Raw genomic sequence first — 12,498 nt, 5'->3', positions numbered from 1 at the left:
CTCCAGTTGTATAACATTGAGTTAAAGGATGACCTTCATCCAATTGAGAAGAATTATAATCAAAATTAAAATTAAAATCAACATAGAAAATTATGCGATAAATTAATTCTGTTGTCCTTCTTAATTCCTTCTTTCACTATCATTTGTATCACGTTTGCTGTTTAAGTTTTGTTTTCTATCATGTGAGAAATCCATTGCCATACTGTTCACTCCTCAGGGCATCATCTGGGGTCATCTGTGCTCGAATAAAGCACGCCCTCTACGACCAGGATTTCGTTGCCCTGTCCCGGAGTTTAAGTTCTTCCGGCAGAACTGAATGTTTGCCGGGTGCGGGCGGAATGACTGAATGACCCAAAGCTTTGGCACTGCAGCCAATGTGTGATTTGAGTCTTTCTCTGTACATGAGACCTGTGTGTATGATCACCTCTACGACTTGTGTGCACGTATTAAAATCGCGCTAGGTGAGGCGGCATTCGCGGCAACAACAAGTGCAAAGGTCAGCGATGTCTCCTTGTTCAAGTTTGCATCATGGGCCATACTTGTTTAGATGAACTTGCTGCATACCGCGGTGTGTCATGTAGGGTTTAGGCCTTATTGAAAGTTCATAGGGTGAACGATCTGCCTTCAACCTTTGGACAGACTCTATATCCGCTTTAGTGGTCAAAGAACCGTAAAACGTCAACTTTGTCGTAAACCATAAACCTAAATCCGCATCGGTTGTTAGTGATCAGTTCGAGCAGAATGTACAGCGCGGACTTCAAGTCGTTCACGTTCTCAAATGTTGCCGGTACACTGGTGGTGTTGGCGGTGGTCGTCCAAGTCGTTGTATCGTTGATGAGACTCGTCAACCAGCGTAGGCGGAGCGAGAAGGCGTTCGAGGCATTCTTCTCTATTAAGAGACATCCGCTGTTAGGTAACCTGGATCAGGTAATATGGGTCAACAAACTTTTCTTTCCTAGTCGGACCCAACATAAAATTGATCCGCACCAGCGCTTAATGTTACAGTAAACAATGATTGTGCAGTCTGCCAGGACAAGCAGGGTACAAAGAAAATCAAACTGCGTGACTAGTCAACGCTTGCCTTTTACAATGATGATCATCATGTAATTGTGTCTGACTGTTGTTTGGGGGTTTTACTCCACCCCGACTCCACCGCATCTATTCATGTGTATGTTAATTGTGTCCATTAAATAACAACACTCCTTGCGGTGATCTCTCTATAGCCATTTGACCTTTGTAACTCCGCTGTTTATCACATACTTGATGAATGGAATGTAACACGCACCATAGATTTACAGTAGAACGCGCCTTGGGGACAGATATTTAAATTTAGACTCTCAAACTTTTCCAGTTCTCTTCCGATCCCCTACAACTTGTGGGAGTTGATTCTGAAGCCCCAGGAACATGGAAGTAGAAAGAAAGTCTTTCTTTCTTTCTTTCGTTCTGCCTCCATGCTTGGAGTATGAAACACTTTAACTGTCTTTTTTATTGATTCCTCGAGGAAATTTTTTAGCAAACTTTTAATTATTTCACGTTCGGGGCGCATACTACCTTAATAGCAACTTCCTGCTGAGTAGCCGGCCGCACAGTCCACTACCTAACTTGTTGACCGAAACTGGCCTGGAACTCTCTTCAACTTGACAACTTTGGGATTTAAAAATGATTGAATTACCCATTTAACAAAAAAATAGAGGGATCCCGCGTTTACGCTAAAAATTACACAAGAAATTAATTTTAGTATGGGCCTGCTATGTCATCATCAAGTTATCATCGAATCCTATAGCGAGAGTTAAAGGTATGCAGTCACCTGTAATCTCAATATGCCTATATATGGTCAAAGGGGCGTTCCTTGGTATTCAAAATGCCAAATCGAGGGCGCTGTTTTTAAAAAGCGGCCACCCACTTAAAATCTGTGATTGGTTAGATATTCTCTTTCCATGGTAACTGTGGCAAAATTGGAACAGTTGACAGTGTACCTTTAAGCTCGTCGATACATCAGTCATGTAACAATGTTGGGATGATGTGCGGCGTGTCGTAATATCATTCATGTCATCGTCTCGTTAGCTGTTATCCAATGGGGTGGCTGAATCTTACCGTTATAATGGAATAAAACAAATAGGCTCCCTAAGTTGCAATGAATAGTCACAATCGACCAATCAGGCTGCACATCAGCAGGCAATGTTATCTTCTTGCGTTTGAATGTTGTACAGTTCACCAATGACGAAGAGGGCTTTCAGCATGGAGAGGAAGTTCTTAAAGACGTTGAGTATGCAACGCAGTTCTGGAATGGTCCGTTTGTTTGCTGTTTGATTTGTTTCCACCCAGCCACAGTGAAAGCAATACTCTCAACACAAGGTTGGTGAAATTTGTCAGTGTATCGAGTGTTATCATGAACATAGACGTGAGATCTGACGTCTGCCTCCATGTCTCAGATGTTATTGAAAATTCTGAGGAAAGCTTGTGTGTATATGCTTTGGTGTTAATATTTATGATGGAGTGGTGTGATCATGTGATGCCCGGTACTCGCTGATGCAAAACTTGCTTATCTCGAATACAATACGATATATTATTTAAGTGAATTTCGAAAGTGCTTTGGTGATAAGAAAAACGTTTCTGGCGATAGAAAATAAAGCCACCAGCATTCATTACAAACGTTCTCCTTCGATAAATTTTGCAACAATTTAACCCAATACGACGTTCATTTTGCCACAGTCAACATCGTCAGTGTCGCTGCGCTCCAATTGAAAAACTCACTCGTACACTGATTGCTTGAATATTCTTATGTTACCTTTACCACATTTATTTGTCGTCGATTAAAGCGCAGTGGTCGTCGCGCTGCGCGTGCGCTATTTTTTGTTGATAAACATGAATTTTTGTAAATATAAGTCTTCTCAACTTCAATCTGAGTGAGATGGGAACTTCAATCTCTGAGTGAGTGGGAGCGGTCCCCCACTTTGTTAACGCCTTTGTAAGACTCAACATCATACAATAGTAAAATATTAAGATCGGAAACGAACTTCAGTGGTGTATTTCTATTTATAAACTCATGTAAGGCTACGAACATTGAGACACTACACTCGGCACATATGTCGCTGAGTTTACTGCACGCAGTCACAGTGAACAAATGGGTTTGATCGCGCGCGGTCACGCTGGTTGTACACAATGCTATGTACAGTACAGTAAAAATACATCACTAAAATGATCAACATTGTATATATATATGTAGACTAGCAACAAGCACAACGCCTAACACAAAAATTACACTCAAGAGCATGATCGGCAAGCCAGAGCAGGGCACGGGAGATGCTGTTGCTTCGATAAGGGAGACGGTCACCGCGTTGACGTACACGGATATAAGAGAATCCGGTCCCACAACCTACCGGCCCCGCGACGACTTGGCCAACGACCCACTGTTGATCACCATTTCTAACTTCTTCTAGTAATACGTGGCAAGAAATAGTCAAATGACAGGAAACAATAGACAAAACGAGCGGGTTTTCGCGGCATTTGGCAGGAAAATTGCACGGCTACACATAGGGACATATCGAGAGATCCTGTGCACGGTCATGGCAGTGATCCAACGGCTAGCTAGTGTTGGCCTACCGGTGCTACGGAAACTTCGTTGTTGTACCTCCTGATTGCCGGGTAGGTCTGAATCCCCTTTCTAATGAGATAACCCCCCCCCCCCCCATAGCAAGGAGACCTATAAAAGGTCTTCGCTTGACTTGATAGATGTGCTCGGAATTCTCGTTTGCATGCCCCCAACGGGGTAAACCTCGTAGTGGAGTTGGATTCTCCACAGCCGAGTGTAGAGCGCCATATACCTGGTTCTCTTGACACGGACGTTCATGCAGACCACGGAACATATGCTTCTTGCCGCAGCGGGCATTGCTCTGCCAGCTGTAGATTTCTGTAGCTTGCGTTATTGTCAATTGTACTCCTGTTTGGCCTCTTGAAATGAAAGCTCTCGTTCTTGCAAGCGATGTCGTAGACTAGAGCCCGGTCATTGATAGTCTGTTGGCATATACATGGCTCGAGCGATAACAGTAGCCGAGCCCCATGCAACTGATTTAAGAAAATCATGATCAAATGTGATCTTAATCCAGCGTGTAATTATTATATTGGTAAGTTTGTATGCATGTGACAAATCAGCCGCCATTTAACAAGCGGCAATAATCAACCCGTAACGTATAGTGCGGCATTCTTGGATATGTTGACAACAGGGGCGTACGCAGCGCGACGACCACTGCGCTTTAAACTGCACAGAACTCTAATGATAGGTTTTTCCTCCGTACAGTTTGCACGGGTCGGTACAACGATTCCCTACACTGAACGTGTTGGAGTTATCTTTCTATCGCCAGAAATGTTTTACTCATTACCCTAGCAGGTTGTAACTCCAAGCTACTTTGAAATTCACTATAAGTAATTCAAATAAAGTGCAATTGATTTTCTGTATTTTTTTTTCATCAGAGCCCAAGGATGAATTAACCTATGGAATGGTCAAACCATGGCTAGGTGATGGATTGCTCCTCAGCAAAGGAAGCAAATGGTTCCGGAATCGCCGATTGCTGACTCCAGGATTCCATTTTGATATTTTGAAGCCGTACGTCCAGGTGTTCAATGAATGCACACACACTATGCTGGTAAGATGTTATCCTTCCCTTGTCAAAATGCGCTGCGTCTAACGCTTGCCTCATATTTTTTTCAATGATCTTAAAATAACCGTTTTGCTCGTACTTTAAATAATTATATTGAAGATCATGTACTCCATAGCTATCATACCTGCTCTAAGACTAAGGAAAATCTCCCTATACCCAAAGTGAAGCTTACAATCAGTCAACATAATGCTGCAATAAAACATTGGAATTCCTTCCATATATCATCAAAAACTTAACAAATCGGCACTCTTTCAAGACGCAACTCAAGAAATATCTACTAGACATAAATTGACATTAAATAGTCTCATTTATTTTCGACTCTGTACTCCCTTTACTCTGACTTATATTTTCATGCAATATTTTCTCCCTCCCATTCGATATACTTTTAATGTGTGTCCTTGTTTCATTTATTTATCTTAAATGCTTCGTCACTTTAAAGTCATGTTGTATTATTCTTATTCTTATTATATTTGAGCCATGGACTTGACTAGTTGTAAGAACTATTTCCATGGTCCTCACCAGGGATGTTAAAACATTTTGATGACAAACACTGTTGTAACTTGCTATTACCATTATTTATTTCTATTCTTTCACTGTACGATGTGTCTTGTAACCTTTCCCCTGGTGAAATAAACAAACAAAAATATACTACTTTGATGTGGTAATAATTTTGCTTCCTCCGCAAGAAGTCTTGCATATTCGCAAACTTTAAGTCAGTGTCGTCACTCTTGAAAATAACTGCAAAAAGTGTCATTCATTTAGGTTGGCTATACACCTTGTTTGATTAATTTATTCAAATTTTGTAAAATGTTATGCTTTATGCCTGCAGGAAATTAGTTAGGATAGTTAACCGTAGAAAAACTTTCGTAACTATGCGAGAAGGTGTGGAATAGTTAACCCTGGACATGGAGCACCTACATACAGTTGCAATTATATTTAGGGATATAGGGTAAGGGTGAGTGTTTGGTGGTTAAGTGTCCAATGTTTCTGTAGTGATATCGGTTGAATACTTTTTTGTAGCTCTCTTTTTTATTCTCTTGCAGGACAAATGGGCAAAGATTTGTGACAAAGGCTCCCTGGAAATGTTCGAGCACGTCAGCTTATTGACCTTGGACAGTCTATTGAAATGTATCTTCAGTCAAGATAGCCACTGTCAAATCATGACGTATGTAAGAATACCTTAACTTGTACACCCTTTCACCACAATGGTTTGTCCCATATTCATTATCATCTATGGCGCCTGCGGGTATCATTAAATAGAATAGGGGTGGGGCAGATGAAAGCAAAATCGTTCAATACTATTTTATGGTATGAACTCAGAAAGCCATGTAGTACGTAATGTCCAATTTCATACATTAGCAAATATAATCATAGCCCGTACTCACCGTCAAGGTGTTTGGAAATTTCAGTTCAATAATTGCAATGCTTTTTGCCTCTTTCTCCTCATCGTTGGTGAGCCGAGTGTTGTACATATTTTTCAGAGTGGTTTCGTGACTATTTGCTAGCTGTTTGTTTAAAATTACCCGCTACATGTAAACTGATAAAAAATATTTATGGCTTGTATCATGAGACTGTACGTTGTACAAATGTTTATTCAATGAAAAGTTTGAACAAAATAAAATACCAAGTTGGTTTCGCTGATCCACATTGCAATGTTCACACATGCCAGTTGCATGAAGTTGTAATTTTCCCCCTTTCATCGTATTTCCATTTAGCAGCTGGGCATAGTGTGTCTTACCTTGTATCTTGCAGTTACCTGGTACAGATAGAACAGTATAAAATATTGACTTTATCATGATGTTGTAAAATGCAGAAAGCTTGAGGAGTGTTCACACCCAAAGGAGATTCTTTAATCAAACCTTGTGTCAGTTTGAATTAAATTATTGCAATCGACTAAACTTAATATACATTTTGATAAGAATTGTGAAGAACATAAAAAAACAAAAAAACAACAACAGAGTATCACACGTCACCTGTAACAGGTGCAACGAGTATAGAATTTACAGTTAATTTCTTAATCTCTTTAAAACACTTCAGAAAGTGATATCTTGTGTGACAATGATGAAATATAACACCGTCTGATATCGTGAAATGTTTGTTATTTGGCTTATGACAACCACCATTGAGATCAACCCATTTCTTAATGCAGTGTTGTCATTTCCTCGAATTCCAGGGAGCAGCATCCATACATAAAAGCTGTCTACCAACTGACCAAGATGATCGATGACCGAGCTCGCTTCCCGCCATTTTACAGTGATTTAATCTACCACCTCAGCTACAGTGGCTACAAGTGGAGGAAAAACACTAAGATTGTGCACCAGTATTCCAAAAACGTTATTGAACAAAGGAAAGAGGCTCTGAGAGGAGAGAAAGGGAAAAGAATAGACAATTCCAGGAAATATATAGACTTCCTCGACATATTACTGGCAGCAAAGGTTATTGTTAATTTTATTTACAAAAAATAATACACTAAAGGGCAACTTTATACGCAGTTTTCTTTGAAAATTGACCGTATGTAGTGAGAGTCTGAAATGAGCACTTTGGCGCCATTGTAAATGCAAAATTTTCTATTCTTTTCTCTTTTTCTCCTTACAAGTCGACTGATTCTAGAATATCGTACTCATTGATGCTAAATGTACAAGACAACTCTAACCGTCAATGTAGCTCCCTTTTACATTCTAATTCTAATTCGTTTTTCAAAATGAGATCATGCTCATAGCAATCAATCAATCAATCAATTTCTTCACTCACTTGCTCATTCATTCATTTATTCGAGACGTGAAACACTTTCTACCAAATTAACTTACTGATTTATAAAATAATGAATTAATAAATCAATTCACTAACTGAATAATGAATCTATTGACTAATTAGTAATTCAATTTATTTATTAATTGATTAATTAGTAAGCTATTTCGCAGAAAGTGTTTCGTAACATCTCATGAAGGAAAATAATAGTTGCAACGCAATACTTTGAAGTGTGGCTGTTCAGTACAAAATTCCCGCATGGGGTCACAGGTCACAGAGGGTCAAGGTTCAAAATGTTAACGTGTTCACCCATAATACCCAGTTAACAGATACACAATCACTATTGAAAACAATGTTTATCCAAACTATGGCGGCGAAAAGATTAACCCCTCTATGCCTTTAACGCAATAGGATGAAGACGGCAAAGGTCTGACAGATCAGGAGATACGAGACGAAGTGGACACGTTTATGTTTGAAGGTCACGATACGACAGCCAGTGGCATATCGTGGTGTCTCTACAACCTGGCAAAAAATCCAGAACATCAACAGAAATGTCGTGAAGAGATTGATGAAGTGTTAAGTGGAAAGGAAGAAGATGTTATTGACTGGTATGTCTGCGGTGTTGGAATGTTTTATATTTTTGGCAGGATTGTGACACCAGAAGATTGTGATCACAGTCAAACCTAAAAATAGCTCGATTTTTCCTGTTTTTAGCTGTTTGTTCTTCCTCCGTTGACTTTTCCCAGCCGTATATGAAAACAAAGTATCCGAAAGGGTAAAGACAGAATTGTTTCTTAATTTTATTTTAATTAGAAGGTGCTAAACATAATTCGTCGAATGAGCCAAAATTTCCCTTGGTTTCTATGCTAGTGTACCAGTACAGTTCAATCAATTCTCTTCTGATTCTTGTGTATTTCGGTGTGCAGTACACATCAACAACAAATCAGTTATTAAGCCTGGTTTCGTGAAGGGCAATTACACCGAATCGTAAGACTTTCCAGTTTTAACAAAAATGCAGTTTTTATCATAATTTCAATATTAATTTGCATTTATCGAATACACCCTAAATAGTGGTAGAGATATATACATAAAAAGTTCAAATATATAAAAGACAGTTTATTTGACCTTCTTTTATCTTTGTCAAATTTATTTGTTTTATCCCTTGGATTTGGGCTTTTCTCCTACTTAAGGTTTTGGTACATATTGCAAATGATAAAACAGGCATCAGTGTTTTCTCACCTTGATGTAAAATGTTTGATTATCTCTCTGCAACAGGGATGACATTAGCAAGTTAAATTACTTGACTCTGTGTATCAAGGAAAGCATGAGGGTTCATCCACCTGTACCTTTCATTGGACGACGTCTTACAAAAACTTTGAATGTCTCAGAGCTTGGCGTCACAATACCTGCCGGTAAGCCTAACACAATCAATACAAATGGTGATTTTCAAATTGTATTACAATTATAATAACATTTGATTGCATCATGGACAGGCTTTGATTGCACATTAATGAGTTTGTGTGAGTACACTGTGATAATACTTTTTACTCCCTTGATATTACAATATATGTTATTTAAACATACTGATAGTTTCATGTTATCACTCAACAGAGCGCATCACGACGCATAGTGAAGACTATATGTCAAACAGATCATCATATTTGTCCCAATCTTGAATCTCTCTACTGAATACCATCACTAATTATCATTGTGTCCCTTTCTTTTCCACTGAAAATAATATCCGCCTCGGGAAAGTTTTTCGATTCATTTTGTGTCTACCACTTGTGGGACATTGCGTCACTACAGGTTTTAACACCGGATATTTAATGTTCCCAATAGATTTAGCACAGGGACGGTAGCCATTTAAAATAAGAGTCGGTAAATATTTGCTCTGATGTCTATTCTTAATATCGGACGGGAACGGTTTAAAGTTTCCTGAAGAAATTTTGATCGAAAGTTTAAATCATTTAATTTTTAGTCGCCAACTACCTTAAAACATACTAACAAATATTCGAATGTGATTTTGTTTATGTTCTCTCAATTCTATACTTCAAAGATTTGTGTGCACTTTTACGACGTGTTAGCAAATCCCGAGGAGCAAAGCCAGAAAGTACAACTTCTTCTCTTGGCCTAGTAGCTGTTTAGCGGTACTTTGGTCCTGCAAATGTAAAATCAATCTTCTCAATATGTTTAGATTTATTCATAGTGAATTTCACCATCAACATCATCAGTATAATCATCATCATCATCATCATCATCATCATCATCATCATCAACAACAACAACACCAACAACAACACCAACAACAACAACACCAACAATACATACATAAGCAACAAAAGAAATGTTCTCACAAAGAACGCCCTCCAGCGACAAACCATCCGATCTTTTTAACAGACAACAATGCTTTGGTTAAAATGCAGTTTTGTCTACTGCAGGTGAATGGATCGGTGTGTCCTTCATGGCTTTGCACACAAACAGATTTGTCTGGGATGACCCTGAGAAGTTTGATCCGCTGAGGTTCACTGCCGAAAATTCCCAGTCACGATCTCCGTACGCATATGTGCCTTTCTCAGCTGGACCACGGTAAGTCTGAATTAGAGGTGAAATACCTGTTGTTTCCAATCGTATAGCTACTGTTCCCTAAATTTTAATGGAACACCAAGGATTATGCTTTACATGCAGTGAGATCTTGAACTGGAACTTCTTGGCAGTTCAGTAAATTATGGCATTAGGTGTATCTTCGTATCAGTGTATCAGTGTATTTCTGATTCACAAATTTTTGTCAAATGTTTTCTCATACCATGAGTAATTACGGTATAATTTCTGGCTATCGCAACTTTTATCGCCATTCCTAGCTTGATCTGTTCAGTAATGGTTATGTAAGTGATTTTTACTGATCTCAACACAGGAATTCTTTGCCTTGACTTTGAAATTGAGCGTTCTTTTTCCATTTATAGAAATTGCATTGGTCAGAACTTTGCCATGAATGAGATGAGAGTTGCAGTTGCCTTGATATTGAGAAGATTCCAGCTGTCCCTTGATGAGAGTGTACCTGCAAGACGAGTTTCATCACTCGTGATGAGAGCTGAGAATGGGCTGCGACTCTTTGTCAAATCAAGATCTGATTCCCATAAAAATGTCTAAAACTTTAGTTCAGCCCTGACTGGACCCGTTTGTGACCTTTGACATCGTGCTATAGGTCAATGGAGCTAGAAGGATTAAGGAAACAGAGATAGTTGTGTCCCATCGTACAACCTTTTGAGACACAATCTCTCTGACAGTATTCTTCATTTAATTAATTAATTGACATAATTTATGACTGATGAAACTATACGCAGAAAGCCAGTGAATATCAACAGCAAGAATCTGGTAAACATGGTGATATAATTTAGTCAAACATTCTTTGCCGAATCATAAAATCAAGAATTTTAACCATGTTACTCAAACTCATTACCTGGTACGCGTTGCTTCTTCGTGTGTAGCTTATCAAGTTTATATTTAGCTCACTCTATGTATCGATTTTCCTATGGTTACTAGCACTGCTGCAACTTGTCAGGTTTACACTCCTCTTTATTTACACATTACTGTGTGCAATTTTTAAAACTAATTCCATTCGAAAATTGCCGTTGATACTACCTTTAGAGCTCTTAGTTATGTAAATGTTGCTCCGATAGGAATTTGAATGAAGCTGAATATTAAGACAAAGAGAATTATCGTCGATTTTCGTAAAAATCCATTAGAGATCAGTCCACTATTCCTAAACGATTCTGAAGTGCAGGTTGTGATTTGTTGACATTCCTTGGTGCCTATCTCCCTGCCGATTTGAAATGGGAAACAATATAGACTGTATAGCTGGGATATCACAGCGCCCATTGTTCATTCTCGAACGATTGAGAAATGTTCACGTTAGTTAGAAAATGTTGGTTGATTTTTATGGGGCGGTATTTGAGTGTCTTAATAATGTCACTCTCTCCGGTATAATGGTAATATCACAATGGATGATAGTAATCGCCTAAGTCAGAACGTCGTCACTGCTGGTAAAATCATCGAATGCATTTTCCAAGAGTTAGACAATCATTACAGGGATCGAGTGTTCAAACAAATCCATGGCCGCAACGCGTCGGTTGAACTTTTCGTGTGCAGCTTTTTTCATGTTTTTGTTTTGAAATTATAAATTGCATCCAGTATTCTTCTCCCTGTGCTTCTTCTTCATTATCATTGTTTCATTCCTCGCAAAACCAAGACACATTTCATTGTGTGTGTGTGTCATTTTATGTGCTGGCTATCTGCCAGCCTGCCCAGTTAAGGTCATGTATTAACATTAAATTTTACCTACCCGATTTGCCGGCCGGGTGAAAATGGTTGCCCATTTTGTTGTGCTGAGGTAGCATGTATCGAGATTATACTATGTTAAAACAGCATTATCAGGATAATCCTCATTATACTTTCGAAATTATCTGTCTGGATTCTTCTTGACATTTGCAATAAAGCTCTTGCTCTGGCAATGGATTGTGTGATTGTTATATATTATCTCCTTAAGTAATTGTCAAAGATATTCAATAGCCTGCTTGTAGTGGAATAACGGCTGACGTAACATTCAATTTCTTCACATTGCAAGGCTTGATTTAAATAGAGAATCATTATTTGTTCTTTAAGCCTTAAGGCTTGAGAACTGGCATATGTTCTGAGTAATCTCTTACCATTTTATCGATGACACTCTTGCTGTATATACTTATATATGCCGTCCCTCAACGAACGGCACAATTTGACCTCGCTACCAAGGTCATTTAACTCCATTTTCTGAGTTACCTGACGTGTTAATGTTTTTTTCACAGTTTGAGAATGCCATGTCAAATTATGATTTCCTTGACTTACTTATGAAAGCTCATTGTTTGATATGAGGGACAATGCATCTGACAAACGATTGCAACTTTGATCGTGCTTAAAGTAAATTCATTTTGTAAAAGGAATGTCACCTATCTTCCCTTTGTATCAGTTGCTTTATGTGAATATTTACAGCAATGATAGAGATATAACTTCTTTAGCTTTCTGCTGTCAATAATAGCGCCCAAGCATTGCCCCTTTTTCG

The 12,498-nt window shown here is 38.7% G+C and overlaps 1 protein-coding gene across 1 annotated transcript; it reads left to right on the top strand.

Moving 5' to 3' along the window:
* Positions 1-267: 267 nt before the first annotated feature.
* Positions 268-12,374, top strand: LOC139128040 (ultra-long-chain fatty acid omega-hydroxylase-like). The gene is made up of 9 exons (XM_070693903.1): positions 268-927; positions 2,211-2,355; positions 4,471-4,643; positions 5,702-5,823; positions 6,832-7,093; positions 7,818-8,014; positions 8,682-8,818; positions 9,845-9,992; positions 10,367-12,374. The coding sequence occupies exons 1-9, from the start codon at positions 742-744 to the stop codon at positions 10,551-10,553; spliced, it is 1,557 nt and encodes a 518-aa protein (XP_070550004.1). The 5' UTR covers positions 268-741; the 3' UTR covers positions 10,554-12,374.
* The last annotated feature ends 124 nt before the right edge of the window (positions 12,375-12,498 follow it).

The sequence above is a fragment of the Ptychodera flava genome, unplaced genomic scaffold (assembly GCF_041260155.1).
Source record: "Ptychodera flava strain L36383 unplaced genomic scaffold, AS_Pfla_20210202 Scaffold_41__1_contigs__length_1339820_pilon, whole genome shotgun sequence".
Taxonomy (NCBI): domain Eukaryota; kingdom Metazoa; phylum Hemichordata; class Enteropneusta; family Ptychoderidae; genus Ptychodera; species Ptychodera flava.
This window is presented reverse-complemented; position numbering and strand designations above follow the sequence as displayed.

Bases quoted from the DNA above. Each gene is read 5' to 3' on its own strand.
- LOC139128040 (XM_070693903.1), top strand. From the start codon at position 742: ATGTACAGCGCGGACTTCAAGTCGTTCACGTTCTCAAATGTTGCCGGT. The intron at 928-2,210 runs GTAATATGGGTC...AATGTTGTACAG, and splicing joins TGTTAGGTAACCTGGATCAG to TTCACCAATGACGAAGAGGG. The intron at 8,015-8,681 runs GTATGTCTGCGG...TCTCTGCAACAG, and splicing joins GAAGAAGATGTTATTGACTG to GGATGACATTAGCAAGTTAA.